Here is a 17,787-nt window from a genome sequence, read left to right on the forward strand (position 1 = left end):
TCGATAGCGCAAAGCACGCCTGATCTGTCTTTCACTGTAACCATTCTGACGAAAGGTGACCTCAATATGGGCGAACTCGACTGACAAACTCTCAGCGTCTGAAATGACGTGGACCCCGTTAACGAAGCTACAAAGTACCCATTCGTGATGTGCCGGATGGTGACAACTGTCAGCCTATAGATACAAGTCAGTGTGAGGAGGCTTTCTATAAACTGCGTATCCCAATGAAGCGTTAACCTCTCTCCAGATCAACGCATCAAGGAAGCGAGAACAGCCATCCTTTTCCACCTCCATCGTGAAACGTACTTTCAGACAGATTTAATTCAGCTGTTCTAAAAAGTCGTTCAGACTCTCACTACCATGAGACCAAACAACAAAAGTCTCGTCTTCATATCTCAAAAAATACTGAGGATTCAAAGCTGCTGAGTACAACGCACGTTCCCCAAAATCGTGAATAAAGAAATTGTCAATAATAAGTAACAACAGCAGCTCCAGCTCTCTATTCGTAGTACAGGCCACTGAATAAAAAGTAAGTGGAAGTCAACAAAGGTTGAAATAGATTTTTGAATTCAATACCAAACCTAAACTCAGTTAACCGTAACAAATCACGCAGAGGAGCGAGAGTGAAGAGAGAGACCACATAAAACACCAGGTGCCGAACTACAGGCGAGACGACGTCACCCGGCTGCATTCCCGGAAGTTATGTGAACATTATACTTACACCGGGAGTAGCTCTGGTAAACAACATTTGCTTGATAGATTTTTTATTTTGCCTCTGGACTAAAAGTTATTTGGGGTTTTCAAGACAAATGGGACATTCTCTTTACGTAGGTGTCCAGGCCATCGGGAAGAGTTTTGCTATCGGCGTGACGCGTTGTTTGTCGGCCTCAGACTGCCCAAATAAAAGAGGGAGATATGCACGCCGCGTGAGGCCTGCATCAGCTTGTTTCAGCCGCGATCGCCTGCCTCTAGCACTTACGCCACAGCAACTCTTATCACTAACCCCGCCTCCGAAGGCGAGGTCGTTAAACAGCGCTAATGTAGTGGTGCTCGGCCTGGAGGATGCTGGCTCGAATTTCGAAAGTTGTCACTAGGTTGGAGGACAGGGTAGGGTTTGAATGACGAGGGGAGGAGAGGTGGTGGCGGAAAGCTTCTGATTACCAGACTACAGACCTGTATCGTCAGTTAATCCCGAATCTCTCCGCAGTGACCGAGCGAGGTGGCGCAGTGGTTAGACACTGGACTCGCATTCGGGAGGACGACGGTTCAATCCCGCGTCCGGCCTACTGATTTAGGTTTTCCGTGATTTCCGTAAATCGCTCCAGGAAAATGCCGGGATGGTTCCTTTCAAAGGGCACTGCCAACTTTCTTCCCCAGGCTCCAATGACCAGTTGGGGGGAAAACAATGAGAGAATTGATGGAGCCACGCTTGTGGATGAATGTCGTTGGCAGAATTCTTAAACGTTTTGAATTTACTTGTAGTAATGAACAGCTTATAGTCAAAATCATCGTGTCGGCGAGTAGCATATCGGTCATTGTTACGTCGTGTCGGCGGTTCCATCTCAAAATTCGGTGCACCTTGCCAATTTCTTTCATAATTTCCGAAATGCCCTGTGTTACTATTTTGTGGCTTTTCCGTATTTCTAAGTTCCTCTTCCCGTGTTGGAGTGCGAGTGTCCTCTGAAATATGAAATTTTTGTATTACTTGTGCCAACTGATCTTGTACTTCCCGGATTTCTCTTTTGTATTGCGTATTAATTTGATTCTGATTTTGTTTGAATTTCTTAATTTGTTCATACTCTTCTGTGTCAGTGATGGCTACAGGTCTTGTGTCATTCAGATCATCATCTAGCTTTGTAGATAAGTTAGTGAACTGATCTGAAAGTTCGGCTACTTTATCCGATAATGAAATTATTTCCTCTGTGTGTTTTTCTGAACCAAGTTTCAGAGTGTCCATTTGTGTTGAAATCGTATCTACTGTGTCCTTTAAGGGGCTCCGGAAAGGCTCAAAATCATGAAAAGTTCAATTTTTACTTTTTTGCGTTTTCTGAATCTGCAGACTATTACCTTTTAATAGATATATAATTTATTCAATTCTGAAGACTACAACTATTTTTAAATTTTTTTTAAAATGTGTTCTACATGGGCGTGACCCACTGTGGCGCTGTTAAACTGCTGTCAAATGGTGTTATTATTAACGTACGTGTTCATCAGGTACATTTTAGTGATGTGAGATAAAGTATGTGTTGTGGCTAACCTGTGATGGTTCAATATATATCGCTGGTGTGATTGTCGATTGTTTCATGTTTATTTACTCTGTCGTTATCTCGAAAATATTCGTAATTAATTCTGTTTCTTGAGTCTCTGTTTTGTTGAAGTATAATAATGAGTAAAAGTAAAGTTATTAGAAATCCTCTGAAGGCTTTTAAGAAAAGGAGAAATGTTGGAAAGCCAAAGGTATGTGTTATTACTGTAAACAATAAAGACGATCACCAAGTGAGTGAACCTAACCTCTCAAGTACACCTGCCCATAGCAGTCAAAGTGGGAAAGAAAATACTTCACAGAAGAAGCTTGGTTCAATGAGTGAAAACTATGAATGTTGCAATTTTCACAGATTTAGCAGCACCTGAACTGTTGAAAAAGTGTATTCACGGAAGAACTCAAAACCCCAATGAAAGTGTAAATAGTGTTATATGGTCGAGAATCCCCAAGACTGTATTTGTTGGAATAGAAACACTTCACTTTGGTGTGTATGATGCTGTTGCGACTTTCAATGATGGCAACATTGTAAGGTGCAAGGTATTTAGAAATATGGGAATGAAGATAGGTTCTAACATGGTACGAGCGATGCTTGCTTTAGACAAGGAACGCCTTCGGTCCGCAGACAGGGCTGTAAAGAGTCTAGAAATACAAGCAAGAGTAAACAGGAGGAGAAACAAGAGGAAGCTGGAGGAGGAGTTTGCAGAGGATGAAGATAATCCATCCTATGGACCTGGAATGCACTAAAAAGTTAATCCAATCTTTGTCGCTCGATTCCCAAAACTTTTATTTTCTCATACTAATTACATGTTTTCTAAGGATCTTCCAAACATATTTGTTTCAAACTTTCAGTAAATGTTACACAGTACCTTCCGCATAATTTAACACAGCCTTTTTCCAAAAAACTGTATATTTTTCAATATATAAATAAAAAATTGCAAAAAATGTTGTGAATATTCATTACAATTGGAAAAAACTCATCTTTAATAACTGAATTAAAATTTTGTAAAATCCCTGTGTTAAGTTGTAGCCCATATTCCAATAAATAATCTGTAAAAAGTTCAACTTCCTACCTCAAATACTTTGTCAGGAAAAATGTAATTTATAAGCGTTATTTTAACATTGCAAGTATAGGGCGTTCCGGAGCCCCTTAAGTTTTCTTGAGTTTTTGCAAGTTGCGTAACCGAATCGGTAGATGCAACTGAGTCAATTTTAGCTTGCAAGGTGTCGTGATTTTCATGAACAATAGTTTGCAGTTCTTTTATGGCTGCTTCGTGATTCTGTAATGCATTTTCATGACGCGAAAAAATAGGTTGGAAATGCTCACAAATTTGTGTTTTTACGTCATTACAGACTTTTTGACATTTCGATTCGATGTTATGTAACTCAGTAGTTAAATCTTCACGTGTTTGTTCAAGCGTGGTGTCTAACTTTTGAAGATTTTGTTCCATTGTGTCTAACTTTTGAAGATTTTGTTCCATTGTGTCTAACTTTTTAAGATTTTGTTCCACTGTGTCTAACTTTTGAAGCCTTTGTCCCATTTGTCTCTGATTTTGTTCCATTTGTTGCATTAATTGCAATAATAATGTATTAGTGTCTGGAATCTGTTTCTCTATGCTTTTTGGCAGTGCATTTTCACCGGCAACATTCACATTTTCACAAGCAGAAAATGTGTCTTGACTCATTTGAGAAAACGGTGAGGACCCAAAACCTAAGTCTACAGTATTTGCAATATTGTGTTCTGTCATTTCGGATTCCTGAGGCGAGCTGTTGCCGACCGATCGATCGATAATGCTTCCTTGTTCACTACCTGTTTCACTGTCTACACCATTATTTGCCGCCCGCTCCATTTCCCTATGCACAATTACCAAATTACTACTTCGAATGTCTGTTAATTCATTACACAGTGGTGTTGATAAGCTACGCTCGTCGTCACTATTATTTCTCAGTTTACTTTGAAGCCTAGTGTTACGTTTTTCACACACCATTATTGTCACAATATTTCACACGATAACACAGAAAAGCACAATTTGAAGAGCAAAAATAAGAGAACACATTAACATGGCACTGAAAATAATATGTAGTTAATTGCAAGCGCAGCTGCGAAATACTTGGTGCAAATCTACATGCATGCCACAACTGTTTTACTGTACAACAATGAAAGACTGCAACTACAAAGGAGATTCTCTCTACAATTACGCGCTAGCAATAAACAATAGCTACACTAATTACACAAACTACAAGAAAGAAATCAGAAGATTCCAGTGAGGTATCCTCGGCTCTGGGTCGCCATATGAAACGTCCCCTTTATACAATTATACATAAGACTGTGCTTAACCTGACACACAATATTTTTAGCGCAACGCAATCTGACCTTCAAAAATCACTACAAAAGAATGGCCCTGACTAACATTAACCTATACCTTTCACAAATCACTTACCTCACCAAAAATCTTCGTTACTCGAACTACTGCAAAACAGCGAGCGCCACTACTGCCAGCTAAATAAAAGATTCAAACTACGGAAGGCACTAACTACTGATAGGCATAGTTAGGAAATGAAAGATTTTAGTAGAGAACAAACAATGTATTTACCTTAATAATGTTGAAAGATCATAATATACATAACAGATCATGACATCCAGTCTTACAAATTTCCAAACTCCGCCATCTCTCTCCCCACATCCACCACTGCTGGCGGCTCACCTCCAACTGCCCAACGCTATGCTCTGTTCACAGCCAACTGCCCAACACTACAATGGCGAATATTACAACAATGCAAACCAGCCACTGACTGCACACAATACAGCCAGTGATTTTCATAAAGTGTGTTACGTGGCGTTACCAATAAAAAAACTAAACAGTCTACTTACACTATCATCTCCGTAATGCTATCGCGATTACTAAATGATCCTGTAACGAAGCGCACTGCTCTCCATTGGATCTTCTCTATCTCTTCTATCAAACCTATCTGGTACGGATCCCACACTGCTGAGCAGTATTCAAGCAGTGGGCGAGCAAGTGTACTGTAACCTACTTCCTTTGTTTTCGGACTACATTTCCTTAGGATTCTTCCATCTCAGTCTGGCATCTGCTTTACCGACGATTAATTTTATATGGTCGTTCCATTTAAATCACTCCTAATGCCTACTCCCAGATAATTTATGGAATTAACTGCTTCCAGTTGCTGACCTGCTATATTGTAGCCAAACGATAAAGGATCTTTCTTTCTATGTATTCGCAGCACATTACACTTGTCTCCATTGAGATTCAATTGCCATTCCCTGCACCATGCGTCAATTCGCTGCAGATCCTCCTGCATTTGTAGAGGTGGACATGGTCCCCAAAATGACGATATCGACCAAGGATTGGCACGAAAACATTCCACAGACCACGCTCTCTCCTCTGGCCTGGACCCTTCCGACGCCTGTTGCAAGGCCACATACGCCAACAGCCATCTATCCAAAGGCGCGTAAAACGTGATTCATCTGTAAAGGCCACCTAACCCTCAGTGGAGGTCCAGTTGCGGTAACGCGTGGCAAATTCTAGCCTTCGTCGACCATTAGCAGCAGTCGTCATGGGTGCATGAAAAACACCTGCTGTGGAGGCCCATACGCAGCAATGTTCCCTCAACAGTCGTTGAACAGACACTGTCGGTACCCTCTTGATTCTTCTGGGTAGTCAGTTGCTTAACAGTTGGACGTCTATTCGCCCATACACATCTCTGTCATTTAGGGCCCGTGGTATAGCACAGCTGCCTTGGCACCAGTTCTGGATAGCGCCATTTTGCTATGCACTGTATAGTTTAACCACGGTGGCACGTGAACACTTTGCAAGCTTAGCCGTTTCGGAATTGCTTCCATCCTTGGCCCGGAAACCAATGACCATCAGATAAAACGCACTGTTCTTCGGCGTACCTCGGCACACTTTATATACCCTCCACTACTACTGCTGCCCTCTGCCGTCTGTGAGTGTTTATTGCACGTTGACGGTGAACTTAGGTGGTCGTCACATTAATGTGATTGGAACGTGTACGTCGACTGCAGACGGGACACTTCGCGCTGCCCCTCAGCCCAGCATAAGACGCAACTCATAGGCGGACAGCCAGCATGCGCCATCGACAGTCGCTTTGGCCAGCTATACGGCTCGCCCTGTTCCTATGGTTGACGGCACGGACACCACAATTTAGTAGTAGAGGACGCTGCCTTCTGTTCCACTCGCTGCATCGCATTGCATCCGTGCGCGAGTCTTCTTTAACACGCCACTCACCGATGCAGCCCTCACCCTTCCGAAAATTCGCAGTGAGATACAACGGGTAGTGCTGGACGCTACTACGCTTGTCGGTCCTCTTTTAGAATTCTGCTGCGCGGTGTGGGATCCTTACCAGATAGGAGTGAAGGAGTACATCGAAAAAGTTCAGAGAAGGGCAGCACGTTTTGTATTACCGCGAAATAGAGTGTCACTGAAATGATACAGGATTTGGGATGGACATCATTAAAACAAAGGCGTTTTTCGTTGCGGAGGAATCTTCTCAGGAAATTCCAATCACCAGCTTTCTCTTCCGAATGCGAAAATATTTTGTTGACGCCGACCTACATAGGGAGAAACGATCGCCATGATAAAAAAAAAAGGGAAATCAGAGCTCGTACAGAAAAGTATAGGAGTTCGTTCTTTCCGAGCGCAAAACGAGATTGGAATAAAAGAGAATCGTGAAGGTTGTGTGATGAACACTCTGCCAGGCAATTAACTGTGGTTTTCAAAGTATCCATGTACCAGGGCCGTTTGTTTTTCAACCTCCGATAGGCTATAAATAAAAGACAAGTTCATAAAAAACTATTATTTTATTACCAAAAGTTTTGTACACTTATGGTTACTTTTCAACATAATCACTGAAAAGATTGAGACATTTATCGTACCTGTGGACAAGCTTTGCAGTACCCTCTTCAAAAAAATTTGCTGCCAATGATTGCAAATGAGCATTGACGTTGTTTTGAAGATCTTCGTTGGTTTGAAAGTGCTTCCCTCACAGCCACGTCTTTAGTTCAGGGAAAAGATGAAAGTCGCTGGGTGCCAGGTCAGGACTGTACGGCGGATGATCAAAATGTCCCACTGAATTGTTCAAGGATCCATTGCGCTGTGCCAGCAGTGTGTTAATGAGCGTTGTCATGGATCAGCACAATTCCTGTAGTCAAATGCAAATTTGGTCATTCAAAACAAACGAAGAGGAACGCTGATACAGAAACAGGCGAATACTTACACTCGAGTTCAGAATATACAGAACACCTTGAACGACTATAGATAGGACGTTCATATTCACAGGGCATGTACATTAGTACGTTCTGCAGAAATAATTAGCATTTCAGTCACCTCGGTTCAGCATGTGTCCTGTTGCCTAGTAAACAATGGGACGCTATAGAGCCTGGTAAATTGTTCTATGAGTGATGGCATCGACGTGTCCTATGGTATAGCCACCAACAGATCTCTACTCTATCCTATCATCTTTTCATATTTTCCAAAAAAAAAAAAATTATTTATATTTCGTCCTTAAATTATTGTTATTTTGAAAAGTATTATTCTTTGTAAATGTAGATAAAACAAAAGAAAAGAAAACTGGAAAAAGACGAAAACGAAAATTGTAAGATGTACGACCTGTTTAAAAACATCAGGTAACAGGTCTATAATGTGGCAATAAATAAATAAATATAGCCATCCATGGTGCATACACTTCGTTCCAAAGTACAACTCTGGTGGTTGGCATTGGGTCACAGCGCTGCACCCGTCGTTTCACCATATCCACCCATTTTCGATTGGCGAGAAGTCTGGTGATCGGGCAGACCAGAGCAAAAGGCTGACATCCTGTGACACCAAAGCACGTGTTCGTGCAGCAACATATGATCGTGCATTGTCTTGCTGAAAAATGGCGTCTGGGGCGTTGGCAGAGCGTTTATGGCTACGGGTCGCAGGATGTCATTCACCTCGGTCACACTGGTCACAGTGCCATGGACACACACCAACTGTGATTTGTGGTTGTACCCAGTAGCATCCCTTGAGTTGCCGCTGTATGTCTTCTGCCAATGCAGTCACTGTGATGTCGCTGCTCTTGCCTGTGGAGAACCACAATGCGGCCATCATTTTCAAACAAAGGTACTTGGATTCGCCCTAAAACACTATCTCATTCCATTCCTGTCACCAGTGACGTCGTTCCATACACCCTTGCCGTCTAGCATTTGTCTGCACACTCATCAAAGGTAGGCAGAGAAACGGACGACACGTACGTAACCCATGTCGTAGTAAACGGCGACGGACTGTCAACCCTGATAGCGTACGATGTATTAGATTGTACCACTGTTGCGCCAGAGCCGAGGAGGAAGCAGATCTGTCCTGCAATGCCACTCGGATGAGGTATCGATCTTCTCGGGGGGGGGGGGGGGGGGGGGGGCAAGGGAGAGGTTCAAATGGCTCTGAGCGCTATGAGACTTATCATCCGAGGTTATCAGTCCCCTAGACTTAGAAATACTTAAACCTAAGGACATCACACACATCCATGCCCGAGGCTGGATTCGAACCTGCGACCGTAGCAGCAGCGCGGTTCCGGACTGAAGCGCCTAGAACAGATGGCCACAATGGCAGGCTGAAGGGGGAGCGAGAGGGTGTCTGAGTGGTGGGGCCTGACCCATCTCATCGTGTTCTACGGTCTTCTGTGAACCATTCTGCACACACCCTTTGCACTGCCGAAACATTTCGTTCCACACGAGTAGCAGTTTCTCCGATAGACGCATCACATTCTCTCATGCCGATATTGCAACCTCTTTCAAACGCACTGATTTGACGGTCCGGTTAGAGCATACGTCTGCGACGCGACCTGCACGCTTGCTCAAGTCACACTGATCCATCACGTTCTGTTTATAGCGACCACGAAGGCTGCAGGCACATTTTACCGATAGATGGTGTTGCGCCACGATAGCGACGTTGATCCTGAACCCGCAGGCCAACATGATTAAAATGCTAATTATTTCTGCAGAACATACTAATGTACATGTTCTGTGAATATAAACATCCTGTCTCTAGTCGTTGAAGGTGTTCTGTTTTTTTCTGAACATGAGTGTGCAAAGCGACGTATTGGCGTCAGTGGGCACTTTGCAGTAAAAAGCTGACGAAATTTCAGTCAGACATGGAACATATGTAGTTTACTATCTATAAAAACACATTTTGATGATAGTAGGATCATCGCACTCCTGGTGGCGCTGAAGGTGAAGAGGGGTGAGTGCTAAACTGGCCATAGACGAGGTGAAGTCCCTAATGAATGCTCGATTTGTGGTGCTCGACTTGGAAGTAGCCCGCTCGAATTTGGTGGTAGAAGAAATTCTGATGCTGGGGTAAAGTGCCTGATCACCAGACCCTGCGCCGACGTCGCGGATTAAATTCCGAACCCCTATGAAGTGTCTAATGAACTGAGCGCATGTGACACTGTTGATGGTAACACGTCTGTCGGATGGTGACGTTATGCCCAGCGTAGACTGTGCACCCTCTCCTTTCTTTCACCATTATGAACAGAAACGTGACACGACACTCTAGACAGACCCATTGACCCACCTACATTCAACAGACACACCTAAGACACAATCCTCGTAGACCGCATAGAAAGGGTTAGTTGTGCACGGAGAAACAAATCTGTTTCCTATTGGGCACCTGCACAGCTCCTCAGAATCTCTTTGTCAACAACATCGTACGATTATTTCTTTCTTATTTCTAAAACGACCGAGACTAGTGCCAAATAATTAGCCTTCAGGGTCGTTAATCCGATTGGTGACTGTCCAGACAACATTTAAGTCCAAGCTATGTTCCAATAGGACTGTAACGCCGTCGCTGATTTTGGGTGTTACTGTGAGAAAAGCAGCTCCATTGCAGCAATATGTGAGGCGAGTAGATCGGCGCAGAGCCTCCGGTACCCGGTTTCATAGACAAGACTTTTTGCTGCCACAAGCCGGCCAGGCCGAGCCGCGCAGTCTTCGCGGCACTGCAGGAAAACAGTGCAGCTACGAGGACGTGCTGAAAAACTAAAGCCTCAGAATTTTTAATTCTGTTCTCAATGTCGCTTGAGGTATTACATGTCATGCATATTATTCAGTCGACTGCCCCACTTACCTGGGGCAAGTTACAACCGTCTGCCCTTACAAGGGGAGGCCGCCAATTGTGAAATTCAGATTCGATTCATACTGCGCATGATAAAAGCTCATGGCCAGAGGTGTAATGTGGCAAAGCACCAAGATGCACTTCTCAGCCGTTGTCGAGAAAATCGAGTTAAAAGAAACCGTTGCGGTGAAATACTCTCTACGATTAATAGTTTTCCACAGCGTTGTGGCGCAGCGGTAAGCGCTCGGGTTCGTAATCCGAAGGTAGCCGGATCGAATCTCACGCCATGCAATTTTTTTTTTAGTTTTTGTTTTTTTGTAATTCAAAAATATATATGTATGTATATATATATATATATATATATATATATATATATATATATATATAATTCCCGGCAATCAGTTGCAACAATTATGCATATAATAAGTTGTTGAAAGTCGTTTGTCGTGGAAAAACTGGCGACTTCGAACATCATTGTTTTCCGCAAACAAAGTTGTATTTCACAAATGTTATTAATTGTCTTCATAGTTAACCACGTATAGTTACCGGAAGACGTAGAAACGATATTCCGAAACGAATATGTATAGCGTAAGTCAAACGTTCGAATTAGAATAGACACTTGAAGGACAGATGTTGAATGGGTCGAAACGAGCCACCGCATTAACAGCGTAGTTGCCTGCTAACTTCGAAAGAAGGTAGATGCGGGCCCTAGCGCAACTTATATCGTCGAAAATCAGTGAGGACGGGAGAGCTTTGGTACACCCTGTTAAAAAAACGGAAAAATGGAGGCGGTACAATTGGAGAGCGATCCGCCTTCACCAACATGCATAAGCAATTCATTATATATATATATATATATATATATATATATATATATATATATATATATATATATATATATTTGAATTACAAAAAACTAATAATGAAAAAATGCATGGCGTGAGATTCGATCCGGCTACCTTCGGATTACGAACCCGAGCGCTTACCGCTGCGCCACGACGCTGTGGAAAACTGTTAATCGTAGAGTGTATTTCACCGCAACGGTTTCTTTTAACTGTTGCTTTTCTCGACAACGGCTGAGAAGTGCATCTTGGTGCTTTGCCACATTACACCTCTGGCCATGAGCTTTCATTATGCGCAGTATGAATCGAATCTGAATTTCACAATTGGCGGCCTCCCCTTGTTAGAGGACTCCGAATTGTCGCGCGCAACATGGCGGTCTGTAACGTAACTGTGTCTGTGAGTGTGAAACAGCGTGCTGTAATCGGGTTTCGATTTCAAAGAGCTCGTCCACACACGCAGCATCCTCTCCTTTAGCATGACAATGCCAGAGCACACACGAGCGAGGCGACATCTGCAACGGTCCGACGTCTTGGATTCACAGTCATAGATCATCCTCCATACAGTCACGACTTGGCCCCGTCCGATTTTCATCTGTTTCCAAAACACAAAGGACACCTTCGAGGACATCACTCTCATAGTGATTAAGCGGTGCAAACACAGGTGAGGTTGTCCCACCGTCAACAAAGTCAAATATTCTGCAATGACAGTGACAGTATCAGTAAATTGGTCTCTGACATAACTATGTACGCTTATGTTCCCGGTGTCATGATGATTAAAATTCTGAGTTTTGCACCGCGCCATCGTATAAAATACTTACCGTGAGAAAGGCCGTTGTAATTCGGCCGAAGTGTTGGTTCCGAGTTTGTAATTAAAGCATTTTATACAATGTCGCGGTACAACATCCAGAAGAATTTTAATCATCAAAACTGGACTCTCACTGGTAGAAATGTGTGCGTATCCAGCGTGACTATGTTGAGAAATTAATATACAGGGTGTCCCATTTGTCTTGACCACCCTAAACAGCTGTTTTTCCAGATGCAAATAACAAAATGTTTCAAGCAAATGTTGTTCAGCCGTCAAGGGGACATTAATCAGCATGATTGCCTTCATTGTAGCTTTGTTTTTTACAAATATATGAATAGCGGTATTACATTTTTTAAATAACACCCTGTATTTTTTATTCGGTAATTCATTTCCTCTCCTAAAGACCTATTCAAAAATGTATCACATTGTACCATTCACTGAAACACAACGTCATTAATTACATAACACAAAAATGACGCTGACGCTCACAGCGCTTAGTGTAGGTAGTCGGGGTACTGGAACACATCCACTTGCTGACGTTGACAGAGGACAAATGTAAACATTAGTAGAATGCACACACGTCATTCCATCAACCATCGTCAGTCGAAGAGTTGTGTAAGTAGAATGTACACCAACGAAGAGAAGGTAGAAATGCTACTCATCTATGGGGAATGTAAGTTAGCAGAACAGTAATTACAATACTGTTTTCTTATGTACGGGGACATATAGTACAGTAGTTTAGTTCTTTTAATGGTCGTGCGGTTCTAGGCACTGCAGTCTGGAACCGCGAGACCGCTACGGTCGCAGGTTCGAATCCTGCCTCGGGCATGGATGTGTGTGATGTCCTTAGGCTAGTTAGGTTTAACTGGTTCTGAGTTCTAGGGGACTAATGACCTCAGAAATTGAGTCCTATAATGCTCAGAGCCACTTAGTCCTTTTAAATACTGTCGTGTAGAGTGGGCATGCAGTAAAGGCTGTCCTTCCCACAAACTGCATCGTCATAACGTTTCTCTTATTGTTGTTGTTATAATTGTTGTTGAAGGCAGGTGAAATGCTACGAAGGCAGCGGAACTGTGCAGAGAGTAATATCCTGACAAGAACCCACCTTCCCGTCGGATATTTTCTCGTCTTGTTGCGACGCTTCAGGAAACGGGAAGTTTCAACCCACGACAACGCAATCGTCGTAGCACTCGCACAGACGAAGCTGCCGAAGTTACTGTTCTCGTTTCCGTTGCTATGAATCCACATGTAAGCACACGACAGCTTGAGCACGAGATTGGCATTCCTAAAATCAGTGTTCATCGTATTATTACACGTTACCGGTTCCATCCTTACCATGTACACCGCGCGAGGTGGCGCAGTGGTTAGCACACTGGACTCGCATTCGGGAGGACGACGGTTCAATCCCGTCTCCAGCCATCCTGATTTAGGTTTTCCGTGATTTCCCTAAATCGTTTCAGGCAAATGCCGGGATGGTTCCTTTGAAAGGGCACGGCCGATTTCCTTCCCCATCCTTCCCTAACCCGAGCTTGCGCTCCGTCTCTAATGACCTCGTTGTCGACGGGACGTTAAACAACACTAACCTAACCTAACCTTACCATGTACGCCTGCATCAAGAATTGCATGTGAATGATTAGAGTAGGGATGAATCGCTCAGGGAGAGTTAGCAGTGCCAATGTCGTCAAGAACGTTCTGTTTCTCATTACACTGCGAAATGCCGTTTTCGACCGCGAAACGTGTGGGAATCACCGCTCCACGGAAAGGAATGGTTTCATTGACGCTCTTTATGCTACCTGCTGAGACTTAGCTGCTGTGTGTCTGTTTTCCTTGGCCGGCCATAAGAAAACCACGTGTGATTTCAACGCTAGGTGTCGCGGTTCTGATCTCCATCGCAGAAGCGTCGAAAATAAAGTGGTGAAATGTGGGCAAGAGAGGGTGTGACGGTCCCACCGTGTCACATGTCCACGATGCCGTTGTGCGGAATTGTGGTGAAATTTGGTATCAACGTGACGTCATTAACTCACCTCACATGAACTTCTCATCTCTGGCATTTTTTTCGCATGTGTTTGAAGCGTCACCGCGTTTGAAAGTGACGTCGCAGGGCGCCACGCTTTTCCACCATTGCAGAGGAAGGTTGTAGGCACCTTTGAACCAAAACTTCGAACTTATGCGTTGCAATGGGATACAGTTAAATGGTTTAGAAAAAGTTATACTTTTTTGCGCAGTTGTACGTCATCCGCGAAAATTTTGAGGTTGCTATTAATATTACCTGCAAAGTCATTAACATACAATTTGAGCAGCAAAGGCCTCAACGCACTTCTGCGGGGCACACCGGAAGTTACTTCTTCTTCTGTCTAAGGCGCTGCAGTCATGGACTGTGCGGCTGGTCCCGGCGGTGGTTCGAGTCCTCCCTCGGGCATGGGTGTGTGTATTTGTCCTTAGGATAATTTAGGTTAAGTAGTGTGTAAGCTTAGGGACTGATGAACTTAGCAGTTAAGTCCCATACGATTTCACACACATTTGAACATTTTTCTTCTTCTGTCGATGTCTCTCCATCCAAGACAACGTACTGCATCCTTCCTACCAAGAAATTCTCAATCCGACACAAATGTCACTTCCTGTCCCACGCTATCGTACTTTCAATAACAAGCGTAGACATGATACTGAATGATGCTCTTCGGTTATTCTTTCTACCTGACTGCCATGATCCATGGCTTTCAAAACGTCACGTGAGAAAAGCGCGAGTTCGTTTTCGCGTTTTCGATTTTTTTTTTTTTTTTTTTTTTTTTTTTTTTTTTTTTTTTTGCGGAATTCATGCTGGTTGGCTTATAAGAGGTCATTCTGCTCGAGATATTCGTGCATCATTACGCTTGAGCTCAGAATATGTTCTAAAATTGTTCAACAGAGGGTTGGAGAGGGATGAGAGGAAATTTCTTATAGGTACACCGGAAGAAGAAACTCTGTTCAAAAATGGTTCAAATGGCTCTGAGCACTATGGGACTCAACTGCTGAGGTCATTAGTCCCCTAGAACTTAGAACTAGTTAAACCTAACTAACCTAAGGACATCACAAACATCCATGCCCGAGGCAGGATTCGAACCTGCGACCGTAGTGGCCTTGCGGTTCCAGACTGCAGCGCCTTTAACCTTGGCCTCTTCGGCCGGTGAAGAAACTCTGTCTTCCGCGTAAGCTGCTCAGCTGTTATGGCTCAGGCATCTCAATTTCTCTTCTGTTTCGGAAAAGAAACATTGCCGAGGACGGATGTTACAGTTAATCTGGATTCGTTACACCTAATATATTAGTTCAAATGGCTCTGAGAACTATGGGACTTAACCATCTGAGGTCATCAGTCCCCTAGAACTTAGATCTACTTAAACCTAACTAACCTAAGGACATAACACACATTCATGCCTGAGGCAGGATTCGAACCTGCGACCATAGCGGTCGCGCGGTTCCAGACTGAAGCGCCTGGAACCACTCGGCCACAACGGCCGGCAATATGTTAGTTATCTGAGCATTGAGCACTACTTTCGTGGGCTGTAGCCTCTACGCATGTCGGCAGTATTATCCCTATATTTTTTTTAAAGCTGTTGTTCCTTTCGCCTCTTAAATATCTATCCCCTAAAGGAGTAGACTAGACTGTTTGTTATGTTCAGCTGAACAGCAACGCAATTTAATCATATGTTAGGCTCTCTCACTTTACAGTGAGCTGACTGGCATATGGGAGGTTACCTGAGTTCCGTCTTAGACTGGTGCAGTATTCCTTTAGGTTTATTGAGACAGCGCGACAGCAGATGCGGAGCATTCCAGAGCGCCATAACCTTGAGGCGACAGCAAACAGGGACAACTTCTGCTTCTGCAGAGTACACGCGGACTCAGGGAGCTCTTCAGATGCATTTTACGTAAATGAACTGGAATTCAGTAGAAACATAGAGCAAATCGGGAGAATGATCTCTAGGAATTAAGCCAGAATAACTAACGGGGACGAAAAATTAGTGAATCTTTCTTTGTATGCAGCGACCATGCCCTCTCAGCCAGATGCTTTTGACAGAAGTACACTTTACAACGGCTGTGAAGCCCTCGTTATCGGCATAATTTCGTTGTTAATTTAACTGCGGCAGACAACCGTTTCTTTAGATACCGGTGTAGTAACCAGAATTTATCTAAAAAAAAAAAAAAAAAAAAAGAATATATGGGTGCCAAGTGTAAACGTTGATGTAGTACTAAATTAACATTGTGCGGCCTTGTAAAAGTAAAGTCATAAGTTAAGTCTGACATGCGCTAGAATTAGCGCGGAGTTCTGCCTCAACACCAGTTTTGGGTACCTGGGCCACTGAAACGACACGTTCATACTGGATACACGTGTCTTACAGTAAAGCTGGGCATTCAAAAATCGCAGCTGATTTGTATGTTACTGTACTTGTGAAAGATATCAGTTTTTAAATTAGTCGGTAAACATTTTTGTTGCACTTGCTGCTACGATTACTTTTGTTCTCACAGTAGCGTGGCACTTGCTATTACTGATAGTAATACTGTTACGTCATGAATTATGCGCGAGGGGATTCCTTTTTTTTTGTGCCTACCAAGTGGGTGTTTTATTAAGTTCATTACCGGGGTTATCTAGGGATTACAGACTGAACAACATATCCGTTTGACGTGCTGTGATAAGATAGCTTTGCTACCACAGTCTGTATCCTACAATTGAAACAGTGTGTGTACCCCTACGGAGACAGCAGCTCGCTTTTTAAGGTAAGAACCGTCCCTAATTGCATTTACTGCGTGCACTGTACACTACATCGTATGATCTATGCTTCGTTCACGCCTTTGATAGCGCTTCGGAATCGGGTTCCGAGTAGCAAGTGCATTGATTTATTCTTTTTCATTAATTGCATTTGATATAACTGGAACAAAATTCAGTATTCTCTATAGCCACCAAAATGTTGGAAGCATGGAAATATAGAAAATGTTTCCGTCGTAAGAGTCGCTAATACTCGTTGATGCATTTGCGCATCTCAGAAGAAACCATTTCGACTTAATTTTCATTAACAGAAAAAGGCCGATTAGAAAATGATTAATGTCAGCTTACCTTCCATTAGGAAAGTGGGTGCACTCCATGACAGTTAACGTAATTTATAATTACAGAGCGCAGCAATCAGTCGTCCTTTTTTCTTTTTTTTCCTGCATGTTTTATTACGCAAATCAAGATTTCGGCAACTACCTAGCCATTAAAATGCACTATTTTTAGACGAAATCTCGATTTGCGTAATAAAACCCGCGAAAAAAAGGACGACTGTTTGCTACGCTCTATAATTTATAAAACGAGTAATAGGCAAGTACAGTTCCTGATCTCTAGATGTGTTTAGTTCACAAAGAACTCAACAATGTCTTAGAATTTGAGAGGAGTATAGACACTGTTGAAAAACTACCAATTCGTCAGCCTGGGCTGTACCATCGGTACATTTAGTAAGGAGTGGTTGGCTACTTGTGTATTGTGTAGACCATATTCACAGTAAACGTTATGTTGTGGAATGTGCCACATGAACAACAAATGCAAGTATTTATTAAAAAATGCCCTTATACAGATGCGTGCTGGCTACTTACAGGTATGTAACTGACAATTCTACCTAGGAGAAGTTGCTAAACAAAAACGATTTTTATTCCCCTTTAACAAAGCATCTGCTGTCTCTTTACCATTATATTTGTGTCGCTAGCATGTCAAAGAGATTTTTAGCTGCATAATTCATTTCG

General features: G+C 43.0%; 1 protein-coding gene across 2 annotated transcripts in view; it reads left to right on the top strand.

Annotated features, from left to right (window-relative positions):
* Nucleotides 1–16,702: 16,702 nt before the first annotated feature.
* LOC126259245 (C-1-tetrahydrofolate synthase, cytoplasmic) overlaps nt 16,703–17,787 on the top strand; it is a 170,769-nt gene continuing 169,684 nt past the window's right edge. Inside the window, exon 1 of one of the 2 annotated variants that reach the window (XM_049955870.1) lies at nt 16,703–16,788. Coding sequence is in view for 1 of the 2 variants with exons in the window: in XM_049955869.1 (XP_049811826.1) it covers nt 17,622–17,642 (21 nt within the window). In the remaining variant the exon portion in view is untranslated. Of the gene's footprint in view, nt 16,789–17,606; nt 17,643–17,787 lie in introns of those variants that run through there. The other variant, XM_049955869.1, reaches the window with a different exon arrangement.

This window comes from Schistocerca nitens, chromosome 5 (genome assembly GCF_023898315.1).
Source record: "Schistocerca nitens isolate TAMUIC-IGC-003100 chromosome 5, iqSchNite1.1, whole genome shotgun sequence".
Taxonomy (NCBI): domain Eukaryota; kingdom Metazoa; phylum Arthropoda; class Insecta; order Orthoptera; family Acrididae; genus Schistocerca; species Schistocerca nitens.